The sequence below is a fragment of the Gossypium raimondii genome, chromosome 5, assembly GCF_025698545.1.
Source record: "Gossypium raimondii isolate GPD5lz chromosome 5, ASM2569854v1, whole genome shotgun sequence".
NCBI lineage: Eukaryota > Viridiplantae > Streptophyta > Magnoliopsida > Malvales > Malvaceae > Gossypium > Gossypium raimondii.
Window position 1 is genome coordinate 5,072,777 of NC_068569.1, and position 14,366 is coordinate 5,087,142.

The 14,366-nt window shown below is 32.9% G+C and overlaps 1 protein-coding gene and 1 pseudogene across 1 annotated transcript; both read left to right on the forward strand.

Moving 5' to 3' along the window:
- Positions 1-1,136: 1,136 nt before the first annotated feature.
- LOC105766758 (G-type lectin S-receptor-like serine/threonine-protein kinase LECRK3) lies at positions 1,137-3,443 on the forward strand (annotated as a pseudogene).
- A 7,437-nt stretch (positions 3,444-10,880) lies between these two features.
- On the forward strand, positions 10,881-13,726 carry LOC105768829 (G-type lectin S-receptor-like serine/threonine-protein kinase LECRK3). Its single transcript, XM_012589037.2, has one exon. The coding sequence runs from the start codon at positions 11,020-11,022 to the stop codon at positions 13,435-13,437; it is 2,418 nt and encodes an 805-aa protein (XP_012444491.1). The 5' UTR covers positions 10,881-11,019; the 3' UTR covers positions 13,438-13,726.
- The last annotated feature ends 640 nt before the right edge of the window (positions 13,727-14,366 follow it).

The following is a 14,366-nucleotide window of genomic DNA, read 5'->3' on the forward strand; positions in this document are numbered from 1 at the left end:
AATTTAATAGAAACATTATTAATAAAATAATTTATTATATTATTGATTTTATAGATTTAAAAATATGAGAAAAATAGATAATAAAATATTAATTCTTAATTAATCAGTTTTCTTTATCTTAATTTCTCAAATAGATATGAGTCATATTATTTGTCAGTTTGAATTTGTATTGAATCGAATTGATTTAATTTTTTAGTAAAAATAATAAGTTGATTAGAAGCATTTACTATTTATAAAAAATTATTATTTTAATTTGATTATAAAAATAACTTTTGGGTCGCTTTCATTTTGGTCATCTAAAAATATCTTTTTAAGAATTGATTGAGGTAAACAAAAATCAAGGATTAAAGTGAAAACACGATAGAAACTAAAATAATATACAAAATTTGTCAAAATGTGTTTGTTTATCCTATTATGGAAAATTTTAAATTTGAGTTTTGAAATATAAATTTTAAATATCAAGATTCAAAATTAAAGTAGCAAATAAGTTGATATTATCAATGGATAAAAACTTTCAACAATTTATTTCAACAATTTATTTAATTTATTTTGATATTTTGAAATTATTTTCAAAATCATCAATGAAAATTATTGTATTTACTGAAACCTAAATTTCTTTTGATTATATGATCTTGAATCTTCCATGCCAAGCTAAAACAAAGAAAATACTAACAATTAATTAATTTTATCTTCCATTTAAACCAAAACTCATAATTTTTCATCACTTCTTTACCCAAACGAAAAATAAGCAAATAATTTAATTAATTGCAAGTGTTTTTCCTTTACTTTTAGCTCAGCATGGAAGATTCAAGATTATATAATCAAAAGAATTTAAGTTTCAGAGACAATTATTTTATATAAGTTATTTGAGTTAATTTTGTTAAAGATACTCTAGAAACATAAAATAAATTTTTAAAATTTAGAAGGAGATTAAATTAATTAATTTTAATATTATAGTAATAAAATGGTTGACATTATCAGTGGACAATTTCTTTTAACAATTTATTAATTTATTTTAATATTTGAAATTTAAAAATTAAAATTTTAATATTAAAAAAATAATTTCAACAATAGATAAACAAATATAATTTGACAAAAAATTGTATTATTTTAGTTTATATCGCTTTTTGTCTCAGATGGTTTTGCAATCAGATGGTGATCTTGTTCTTGCTACCGTAAACTTGCCCAGTAAACATGTTAATGACCCTTACTATAAAATTGTCACTGCTGGAGATTCCAATTCATCCAGTCCTGGTTTCCAGTTAGTCTTCAATGAATCAGGCTACTTGTTTGTTTTGAGAGAAAATGAAGAAAGATCCGTTCTAACACCTACAATAACGGGCTCAGCTAAAGACTTGTACTACAGAGCAACTCTCGATTTCGACGGAGTTTTCACACTCTACTCTCACCCCAAGGCTTCCACCGGGAATGATACGTGGACTAGTCTTTGGTCTGAGCCTGAGAATATTTGCACATCAACTCCTGTAGTCCTGTTGGTGCAAGTAGCGGCGTGTGTGGTTTCAACAGTATATGCAGTCTCAACGCGGACAAGAGGCCGAGTTGTGGATGTCCCAGGGGTTATGCTTTAGTTGATCCAAGTAACCAGTATGGCAATTGCAAGCCTAACTTCACTCTGAGTTGTGAAGAAGAGCCAGGTCCCGTGGAAGACCTGTATGAGTTTGAAGTGCTAACAAATGTGGGTTGGCCACTAGGTGATTATGCACTCTTGGAGCCATTTACTGAAGACCAATGCAGACAATCTTGCTTGCATGACTGTATGTGTGCCGTCGCCATTTACAGAGAAGGTGATAAGTGTTGGAAGAAGAGGCTACCACTGACGAATGGAAGACCCGTTCCCAGTCACTTTGGGGCAAAAGCTTTTCTCAAAGTTAGGAAAGGAGATCGACCTCCTTTCTGTCCTTATTTTCCCAATCAAGAAATTAAGAATCAGGAAACTTTGATCCTTGCATTATCAGTACTTCTAGGCATTTCTGTGTTCTTTATTTTCATTCTGGTTACCGCAACTTGTCTAGGATTTTAGTTCATCTACCAAAAGAGACTCAAACTATTGCCAAAGAATGAAGTTGCCGTGGAAACAAATTTGCGTACTTTTACTTACAAAGAGCTTGAGAATGCTACAAATGAGTTCAAAGAAGAATTAGGAAGGGGATCTTTAGGCATTGTTTATAAAGGGACGTTACCTACGAGTTATGTCAGTCAGGTAGCTGTGAAAAGATTGAATACCTGAGAAAGAATTCAAGACTGACGTGCATGTAATTGGTCAAACGCATCACAGGAACCTCGTCCGTTTGCTCGGATTCTGTGATGATGGAGATAATAGGTTACTGGTTTATGAGTACTTGAGCAATGGCAGTCTAGCAAGCTTCCTTTTCTGTGGCTCAAGGCCTAGTTGGAGCCAAAGAACTCAGATTGCTTTGGGGATTGCAAGAGGGCTCCTCTACTTGCATGAAGAATGCAGCACGCAGATTTGTTAAAACAAGGGCAGCAGCAAAAGAAGAGAACAAAGAGAACAGAACAATGAAACTAGATGCAAGAAAAAATTTTACTTGCTCACAAATGTGCGGCAAGGGAGCTATGGCTGATAGCTCATTCAGCTCATTCATTCAACTAGAAAAACAACATATTTATAATCAAATACATCACCAAATACTACCTACTGCCACTAAGTAGCCTAGTAACTTGATAAACATTGCTTGTATACATAAACAAGCCACCTAAACTAGTCATTCAACACCTAATGCATCAAGTTACCGTCAACTTGTTCATTTTCAACTAGTTTAATCAACAAAGAACTAAAGAGAAAACCTTGCTGTTACAGCAAGTATACGTGCTGCAGCATATCATCAAGCTGCATGCACTTCAACCAAAACATGTAACAGCAGCATGGTTGGCCAATTTCCAACAAGATTATTCACTGTGATATAAAGCCTCAGAACATTCTGCTAGATGAGCATTACAATGCAAAGATTTCAGACTTTGGATTGGCAAAGCTTTTGTTAGTGAACCAGAGCCATACCAATACTGCTGTTCGAGGAACCAAAGGATACGTGGCAGCGGAGTGGTTTAGGAACCTGCCGATAACCGTGAAGGTGGATGTTTATAGCTTTGGAGTGCTGCTGCTGGAACTCACTTGTTGCCGAAGAAGTGTAGACATGGAGAGCGACATGGAAGAGAGAGCAATTTTAACTGACTGGGCTTATGACTGCTACTGCGAAGGCGCATTAGATGCACTAGTTGAAAACGACATGGATGCCTTGAATGACATAGGAAAAGTAGAGAAGTTTGTGCAAGTTGCCATCTGGTGTATTCAAGAAGATCCGTCGCTGAGACCCACCATGAGAGCAGTCTCACAGATGCTTGAAGGAGTTTTGGAAATCCCTTTTCCACCATGCCCATGCCCATATCCATACCATATGCTTTAATTTCATGAAATTCTGTCGTCTTTTGTTTCAGTATGTCTAAATGCTACACAAGGAATAAGTTTTTAGTTTAGTCTTTCTTTTTTCCTCTTATCTGTAGGCTTAATTTCACTTGAAACTATTGATTTCAGTTTCCCGCAATAATTGCGAGTCAAGGTTACTGCTAATATTTACAAGACTTAAAAATGATTGCTTGCTTCAGAAAAGCTAAAAGATTTACAACAACCCTGAAAATTTTACACACATATATACATAATTTAGATATATTATTAAGGTTTAATATTTGTTAGATTGATAGTGTGTGTTTTTATTTCACAAGATTCTTATAAATTTGTTATGTATTTTTAAATATTTTATTATATTTTTATAAGATACATATAAATCATTAATTTTATTTAACAATATACCAAATAATATTTTTATTATTTATTTATTCATTTTCATGTTGCTTTTGTGAATAAAAGTCAAATTAGATTCCTATATATACGAGTAATTTAACCTTTGTTTTATTAAAATTGAACTTTTAGGGTCCAATATCAAAACTTTTTTACCGAACAAGGTTTGTTTTAGATTCGTTTAGGAGTGGATTCATGCATGCACGGAATTACGCATGCAAACGTAAATAAGGTATAAAGGGGCCGAGGTGGGGATTAATATATATTCTTATAGTTTTTAGTAGGGGTTAAAAAATTAAAAAAAAATTGAATTTTGAGTTAATTGAATTGATTTACTCGGTTTTTTGAGTGAATTCAATATTGAGTTAATCGAGTTCGAATCAAATTGAATTTTATAATTCGAATAACTCAAATAACATATTGATCTAAATACTTCTTTGGTCCTATATCAATTTTGAAAATGAGTTAATTCACATATCTCATAACTAAAATTAAATATACATATATGTATTTTTAAAATTCAAAATATTTATAATAATTCCAGAATTTATATTTTTAATAAAAATTAAAAAAATTAAGAACTATAAAAAATTCTAAAGAGTATATAAATAAAGTTATAAAAATTTAAAAATCTAAAATAATAATTTTGGAGCCTAAATAATTAATAAATTAACAATAGAAGTTTACTATACTAAAGTATTTTTTTTTTCTCTTATTTTGCTTTGAAAGAGTTTCAAATGTTTATGGTTTTAAATTTATGCGCTTGAATATGGAATTAATTATATTGTAACAATATTTTAATTTGCCATGTTTAATTTTTTAATTTAACTCGAACATTTTAACTCAATTCAACTCGACTTAAATTATATTTCACTCAACTCGATTTGAAAAAAATCAAATCGAGTTAGAATGATAAAATGAGACTCACCAACTCGATTAAGTCAAAATTTTTCACTCGATTCAATTGAATGCTCACACTTAGTTTTTAGACTTCATAAGGTTAGGGGTTGGCAAATATATTGTTTAAGAAATAAAGACACGTCATTTTTTAAGGCTACTTCTTCTAGTGTACCAAATATCAACTCATAATTCTTTAACAAATCTATTGATGAATTTATTAATATATAAATGTAAATTTTTGAATCGATTTAATATCTTAATCATATTAGTACAAAAAGTTGTTGTTTCATTAATATATATTTAGCAATTAAATTTTTTAATTTACTTAAAACAAATCCTTTAAGAATTTTATTTTACTCATAGTAGGAACTTAACATATGAGAGTGATATAGTAAAAATATTAATAATTATGAAAGTGTGTAAATTTTATTTGAGTTTTACATAATGTAATATCTTTTTTGGTATAATTCTATGTTAATTTCGTGTATTACGGGTAAAGTTATCTGGTAAAATTTCTAGATGATTCTTTTGTTTTGCATGTTTTTTTTTTGGGGTAAGAAAAGGAGAGCAAACTCATAACTACAGAACACTGGTCAACTCCGGACCTTCTAATAGCACCGTGTTATGTAACAGTCATTAAGCAACAAGTAAATGCCCAAATTTGATTGAGCCTTAATAAATAACCGTCCATTAACAAAATTACAGGCTCAAATAACAAAAGTACAAGCCCAAAATACAAAGAAAACCCTAGGCGGCCCGTTGGCCCAAAACTAAACTTAGTTTCAGTAAAAATTGAAACCCTAACCAGCCTCCAATGCTGCACCCCCTGCGCCACTCCATGTGCCTCCGCAACGAGCATGCCGCCTGAGGTCTGCTGCCTTGCACCAAAACAACAAAGGAGCCTATTCTCTCCCCTCCGTTGACCAAACATCGAACCTGCAAAAAAGGAGAGAATAACAGTAGAGAATATAGAAGCAAAAAATATATATATTGTAACACATTTGGCTATAAAAAGCCAAAATATTAATGTAATTTTCTACAGAGAAATAGAGACGAAAAAAATCAAAAGAGAAAGACGAATATAGCATACATACATACATACGTACATACATACATACATACATACATACATACATACATACATACATACATACATACATACATACATACATACATACATACATACATACATACATACATACATACATATTCAAAAATACAAAATTTTTTTACCTTTCTTGCTATCGGAGAAGACGAAACCGAAGAATTCCTTTGACTTTTTTCTTCCAATTTTTGAAAGACTTTTGGGAGTTTTGATCTTAGATTGGGGTTGGGGTAGCAAAACAATCAAAAAGGCCTCTTTTTTTATTCTCCGACCACTATGGAAGGCGGCGCCATCGCCGCTGATCGGCGGCCGCCATGGTGGCTGATGGCCGGAATCTAAGTTTAGCCCAGAGAGAGAGAGAATGGAGAAGGTTTTTTTTAAAACAATGGCTGAAATGATTTTTGGTTTTGATTTTTTATATTTATAATATGACCCATACGATGTCGTCTTGGGACTAAGCTTTACGTGCCAAAATGGCGTCGTTTTAATATAACCCAATCCGATCCGACCCGAACTGTAACAGTCTAAATTTTTAGTAGTAACGGAAATAGTGATTTAAGTCACCAATTCCGATGAGTAAACTCGTAAATTTTATTATTTAGTATTTACGAGTTAAATGTGATTTTAGAAAGATTTGGGAAATAGTGATTTGAGTTTAAAAGGAATTATTAGGTTAATTGGTTTTAAAAACGGGGTATCGAGACCTCGATTTTATAAACTAAGCTGTAAATATTTTTATAAATATTTACGGAGTGTCATTAAGGTAGTATTAAACTTTCGTTAAAAAATTTATCGTTTCAATAGTTAATTAATTAAAAATGACTAAATTGAAAAAGGTGCAAAACTTGCTAAAGTGATTAAATAGCATAAATGGTAAACAAAGGAGGACTTAAGGATAAATTATGCCTAAAATAAAGGCATGAGGCAGCATAAGCAGAAAATAAAACAAAAATCATGTGATTAAAGGGCAAAATTGTAAATTTTGTGAAATTAACTTAAATAAATTGAATTCTAAACTTTTCTAGGCTATTCTTCTTCTAATTTTCAGTCCAAAAATGCCATTGAAGGTCCTCTAAGCTGGTTTTTCATATTTTCGCATCATATCAAGAGCTCATAGATCAACGAGAAAAAGGAAAATTAGTCGAGTAGTCTCTGAACTATTACCAATTTTACAATCCAACCCAGGTAAGTTCATATAGTTAAACTTTCATGATTATTTGTTAATTTAGGAATGGTATAATATATTTATTCATATTTTGTTGTTGAAATTAAGATTATTATAAAAGTATAAAAATTAAATTGAATGTTTAAAACGAGCAAAACGCATGATTGAGCACGATCGTTCCGTGACAAATAATGAATTGACAGATAAGACCATGGTTGGACCATGACAATGTTTAAATGTAAGACCATAGTTGGGCTATGACATTTTAATGAAAAGACCATAACTGGGTTATGGCACCTTGAACGTAAGACCATGATTGGATAATGGCAGTATAGATACATGTGTAAGACCATAGCTGGGCTATAGCATTCTGATGATAATACCATAACTAGGTTATGACACTACAAATGTAAGACCATGGCAAGGCCATGACAATGCATGTGTAAGACCATAGTTGGACAATGGCACAAAAAGAACGACATACTTATATTCGTAAGCCGTTCTTCGATTCAGTAAGAAATGGTAAGAAACTTATGTGATTGAATTGAAAGATTTATAGATTATTATGACATTGATCTGAAGGAAGTGTGTTTATTGATTATATTGTATTTGACAGGAAAAAATGTATGATTTATTTAAATTTTAATTTATTATATTATATTAAGTTCTGTAAGATCAATGTTTAACCTATTGAACTTACTAAGCTTCATTAAGCTGACTCGTATTGTTTAATGTTCTTGTAGATTAACATGTAGTCGGAAGATCGGATCAACACATCAAGCTACACTATCCAGTTTATTCCGTAGTTTTTGCAATGTAAATTTTGATTTATATGGCATGTATAGGGTTGGTTTGGCAATGAAATAGTTTGAATTATGGTTGTGAATATTAAATGTTTGTATGCATGTAATTAGTAGTAGAATTTGATAAATCAATTAAATGAGTTAAATAGGTAGGTATAAGTAAAAGAAATATTTGTGATGTTATGTCATATTGAGAACATGTTTTAGCTTGTATTGATTGCTTGATTGAGATATATTGGTGTATGTAAATGTTGAGTGCAGGTTAATGTCAAAATGGGTGAGAAAAGTGGCCTTAAAATGACCTATTTTCGTCCACATGGGTAGAGACATGGGCATGTGTCCCCTGCTTCTAAGAATTTTTTTTTTAATTTTAGAAAAAATTCCCTGTGTACCCGGTTTAGTCCCGATTCACTTCTAATGTGAATATTGGGCCTCTAAGGTCCATCTAAGGGACAATATGAGTGTTATATGATTGATTCTTAATATGTGTAATAAATGTTGAGAAATGTCTGTATTTAATTCGTAAAGTTCAGTAATGCTCCGTAACCGTGTTTCGGTAACGGATAAGGGTTAAGGGTGTTACACGAACCGCCTAGGATCCGCGTGTTTTTAGACGAAGGGGCTATTTGTGCCCTTAGTCCTTCAGTTTTTGAGGCAGGTTTTAATGTGGTCCTATCCTTGTTTTTTATTTTTTAATTTTTCCACTTATCTTTATTTTTGTTTCAATTTGGTCCTTGGACCATTTTAAAAGGTGAGCACTAAAACGGCGTCGTTTTGATTCGACCCATGTCTGACCCGACCCATCCCTTAGGATCCGCGTGTTTTCGCTGGTAGGGGGTGTTTATGGTTTTGTTCCTCCCGCTTTTTCGATGTTTTACAATGCAGTCCTATTTATTTTTCTCTCTTTTAATTTTTACCGTAAAATTTTAATTTGATTTCATTTACGTCCAGTTGGTCCCCCTCCTTTTTGCGCACGTTCCATTTAGGTCTTTACTTTGGTTTTACTATTTATTTTATTAGGATTTATACTTTAAATTCTGTCTAAATCTCAATTCAGTCCTTTACTCAATTAATTCCATCTTTTTATATTTGTTTTATTTATTTATTTATTATTATTATTTTAAAAGGAACCTTAATTTAATATATCTATTTATTTGTTCATTATTCTTTTACCTTTTAAAATATCCAAATTTAATATTATATATATTTATTTTATTTATTTACTTATTTATTTATGTATTCACTATTTTGTTTATTATCTTTTACATTTAAAAATTAAACTGTTATATTCTTTTATGTGCGCAAATTTTTTATTACCGTCATTATTATTTTATTTCGTGTTATCTTATCATTTATTTTTGATAACCTCATGTTATGTTTATTTATTTTTGTGCATATTTCACCTTTTATGTTTATCTAAAATTACATTATTCGTTCATTATTACCATGATGTGATTAACAATATCAATGTTATTATTATAATTACGTTATTGCTATCATGACATTTCTGTATTAACTTATTATTCATCATCACTACCCCATACACTATATTTAAATATAAGATAAGTGCCCATCATTTTAAATATTACGTTTGTTATTACTCAAAAAAGGAAAATTCGAAGATAGGCAATATTTCGTATTTGGAGACTCGAAAAGTCGTTACCTAATTTATGGGGTTTCAATTTTCTCGTTAAATCTAAATGACCGAATATCCTTTCAAAATTAAGATGCATGAGATTTGATAATAAAATAAAAGGTAAGCTTATTTTCAAGTATTCAAGATGTCGTATTCTAACTTACTGAATATGACATTTTGTTATTTCGAGATAAAATGTCATTTTATATGTTTATTCAAAAGATTTGACTAAAAAGTACATTGATACAAGAAGAGATCTTATTTTTAAACCCTTTCCGAATTTTTAATTTTCGACACCAAAACATTAATTAATCAACTAGATACCAATTTTGAGCGTTACGAGGGTGCTAACCCTTCCTCGTGCGTAACCGACTCCCGAACCCGTTTCCTAAACTTTGTAGACCAAAAATCTTTGTTTTAATAAATCAAACTGTTTATTAAAACAATCAATTTATAAGGTGACCCGATCATACCTCATAAAAAAAAGATTTGTGACGATTCTCATTTTTTGTTTTCATTTTCATTTTCATTTCGTTTTCTATAAAAAGTCGGATTCAAAAAAATGATTTCGACCCAACAGATTGCAAACTCCTTCGGGTGGATGCTCAAAACGCTACAGCAGGAATGCATTGGCAGCTGTGGCTCCTGCCATATAATTATAGGCAACTCGGTTTTCTAATTCTCTGAATATATGAGTGAACCTCAGTTGCAAAGCTCAATGATGCCTCTCAGTAGTTGTCCCCTGAGTTGTTTCCTTCGATTAAATTTATCTCCGAAATATTGTCACACTCCAGCTCGATCATGCGAAAGCCAGCATCCCAAGCAACAAGCGTCGCCCATAGTTCAGCTTTAATCACTGAGCTTATCCCGATTTGTATGCAATTTCTACGTAGCTTTATGGTTTGTCATGATATTAACTCTACTAATAAAGGACACAACTTTTTTGCTCATGAAATTTTAATTTAAAAAAGTTCCAATAAATTTTTTTTTTTGGTAGATGTTCCAGTATTTTTCTAAAACCAAATCTTACGCTTTAGTCTGGTAGTGTTTGCATTTTGAGTGGTTGTGTTTGTTTTTTATTTTCTCCATTTCATTCAATGTTTCTGGAAGCACTATTTACTCCGATTGACAAGTTGACTCCTCAAGTTTTTCTTATGTTACTGTTATTAGTCTGAAATGGTCATAGACTTAATTTTTGACAGGTGTTTCCCCCCTTCTGGCTACAACATTAATTCGATTTACAAATTAGAAATAATTTTTAAAATAAAATAATAAAAATTTATAAACTCTTAATAAAATTATTTATAATTTATATGCAATAATAATTAATATTGACTAAATTATATTTTTCATAGTACAACCTTTATGATGTTGGCAAGATACATGTAAAACAAACGAAAATGTTGAAATTTCTACCATCCATCTCTATTCCAGCAAGCCTATGACAGGACCGAGGAGTTTCACTTGATGTAAGCAAATTCCACAACTTTTGTCAAGTTATAAGCTTAAAATATCTATCATTCTTTAGCTTCACTAATTTTACGAATCCATCTATCCAAACACTTGTTTCTTCTGATGGCTTTGGGAATCTTTCCTCTCATTTCCTTTCTACTTTTGCTGCCTATTTGGGCTGATGCTCAAACTGTTGGTAATGTAACGGTGGGTGCTTCTCTCTCTGCTCATGAAAATTCCCATCCATGGGTTTCTCCCTCAGGTGATTTTGCCTTTGGTTTTCACCAACTCAGCAATAACAAGAATCTCTTCTTGCTCGCTATTTGGTATAATAAAATACCAGAAAACACTCTTGTTTGGTATGCAAATGGCGACAGCCCTGCACCAAGGGGATCAAAGTTACAGCTTGCTGATAGAGGGTTTGTTCTTAATAGTCCCCAAGGGGAACTGCTATGGAATAGTGAGACCAGGAGTGGGGTTGTTGATAGCGGTATTATGGATGACAGTGGTAATTTTAAGCTTCTAGGAGGTAGTTCTATACTTTGGGAGAGCTTCAAAGATCCCGCGGATACTGTGTTGCCATCACAGATACTTGATAAGGGGGTAGCCCTTTCGTCCCGGCAATCAGAGACCAACTTTTCCAAGGGGAGGTTTCAAATGGTTTTGCAATCAGATGGTGATCTTGTTCTTGCTACCGTAAACTTGCCTAGTAAACATGTTAATGACCCTTATTATAAAAGTGGGACTGCTGGAGATCCCAATTCATCCAGTCCTGGTTTCCAATTAGTCTTCAATGAATCAGGCTACTTGTTTGTTTCGAGAGAAAATGAAGAAAGATCCGTTCTAACACCTACAATAACAGGCTCAGCTAAAGACTTTTACTACAGAGCAACTCTCGATTTCGACGGAGTTTTCACACTATACTCTCACCCCAAGGCTTCCACGGGAAAGATTGCAAGCTGGACTGCTCTTTGGTCTGAGCCTGATAATATTTGCACAGCAGCTCCTGTTGGTGCAAGTAGCGGCGTCTGTGGTTTCAACAGTATATGCAGTCTCAACGCGGAGAAGAGGGTGAGTTGTGGATGTCCCAGGGGTTATACTTTAATTGATCCAAGTAACCAGTATGGCAATTGCAAGCCTAACTTCACTCAGAATTGTGAACAAGAAGCAGCTCCTGCTGAAGACCTGTATGAGTTTGAAGAGCTTACAAATGTGGATTGGCCACTAGCTGATTATGCACTCTTGGAGCCTTTTACTGAAGACCAATGCAGAGAATCTTGCTTGCATGACTGTATGTGTGCCGTTGCCATTTTTAGACTAGGTGATAAGTGTTGGAAGAAGAAGCTACCACTGTCGAATGGAAGACTCGATCCCGGTCTTGATGGGGGAAAAGCTCTTCTCAAAGTTAGGAAAGGGGGTCGACCTCCCTGCTGTCCTTATTTTCCCAATCAAGAAACGCAGAAGAACAAGAACAAGGAAACTCTGATCCTTGCATTATCAGCACTTGGTGGCTCTGTATTCTTGAATTTCATTTTGATTTCTGTGACTTGCCTGGGATTTTACTGTATCTACCAAAAGAAACACAAACCCTTGCCAGTGAATGAAGTTATCGTGGAAACAAATTTGCGGTCTTTTACTTACAAAGAGCTTGTGGATGCTACAAATGATTTCAAAGAAGAATTAGGAAGGGGAGCTTTCGGCATTGTTTACAAAGGGACATTACAAATGAGTTATGTCACTCAGGTTGCTGTGAAAAGATTGATCAATACTTTGGTACAGGGTTATCATGACAAAGAATTCAAGACTGAAGTGAATGTAATCGGTCAAACGCATCACAGGAACCTCGTCCGATTGCTCGGATTCTGTGATGATGGAGATAATAGGTTACTGGTTTATGAGTACTTGAGCAATGGCAGTCTAGCAAGCTTCCTTTTCGGTGGCTCAAGGCCTAGTTGGAGCCAAAGAATTCAGATTGCTTTGGGGATTGCAAGAGGGCTCCTCTACTTGCATGAAGAATGCAGCACGCAGATTATTCACTGTGATATAAAGCCTCAGAACATTCTGCTAGATGAGCATTACAATGCAAAGATTTCAGACTTTGGATTGGCAAAGCTTTTGGTAATGAACCAGAGCCATACCAATACCGTTATTCGAGGAACCAAAGGATACGTGGCAGCGGAGTGGTTTAGGAACCTGCCGGTAACCGTGAAGGTGGATGTTTATAGCTTTGGAGTGCTGCTGCTGGAACTCACATGTTGTCGAAGAAGTGTAGACATGGAGAGCGACATGGAAGAGAGAGCAATTTTAACTGATTGGGCTTATGACTGCTACTGCGAAGGCACATTAGATGCACTAGTTGAAAACGACATTGATGCCTTGAATGACATAGCAAAAGTCGAAAGGTTTGTGCAAGTTGCCATCTGGTGTATTCAAGAAGATCCATCGCTCAGACCCACCATGAGAGTAGTCTCACAGATGCTTGAAGGAGTTGTGGAAGTCCCCATTCCACCATGCCCATGTCCATATGCTTTCACTGCATGAATTTCTGTCAATCTTTTGTTTAAATATGTCTAATTAATGCTGCAAAAGGAACAAGTTGTTAGTTTCAATATGTCTGAACGCTATTCTAGGGATAAGTTTTAGTTTAGGCTTTTTTGTTGCCCTATCTAAAGGAGATTTATGAAGCAATAGATCTGAGTTTCCTGCAATAATCGTGTAGCAGGGATGCTTTCATGGATGATGGCACCAGGGACCAGCCCATCCATACCAGACGAAGTTGATTTTATGTGCAGCCAATATTAATAAATATGATTAAGTTTTACTTTTCAAAGCTTTTGGTAAAGCAAGCCCAATCTCATTCATATTTTGTTGTGCTCATTGTATAGACTTCAGACGTTTTTACTGCCTTACTCTATGCTGGGATTATTTTCATAAAATCAATTTTTTTAATATTTTTATGATCATTTCATAATTCAGGTTCAAGTTTCGTGATTGTTCCTTTCAACAAAATCATCTTCAAAGTTTGAACTTGGATCTTCTCCTAAAAAATGCAACGTGTCTTATCATTATACACTATCATTTATCTATTTAGAATTATATCTATACTATAACAACAAAAAGATATAAAATTATAACCTAATGTATATATTAAATTATTAATAAAATTATATAAGTGTTTTATTTTAAATAATAAAAATCATTTACCTATTTTTCCATTCAAAACCTCTGTATAATTAATTACTTTTTTCTCCCACAACTTGTTTGTAGGAGGGACAATCTTAGTTACAAAGAAATTACCAAAGTTATTTGTTCAATCATAAGAGAAAAATGAAAAAATAAAAATAAAGGACATATGAAAATATTATAAGCTAGTATTCAGTATGGTTGATACTCATATAATAAATTTATGCACCAAAATAAATAGTAAAAATAATTTATTTATTTATATTTTGTAACTTGGACGTTTCACT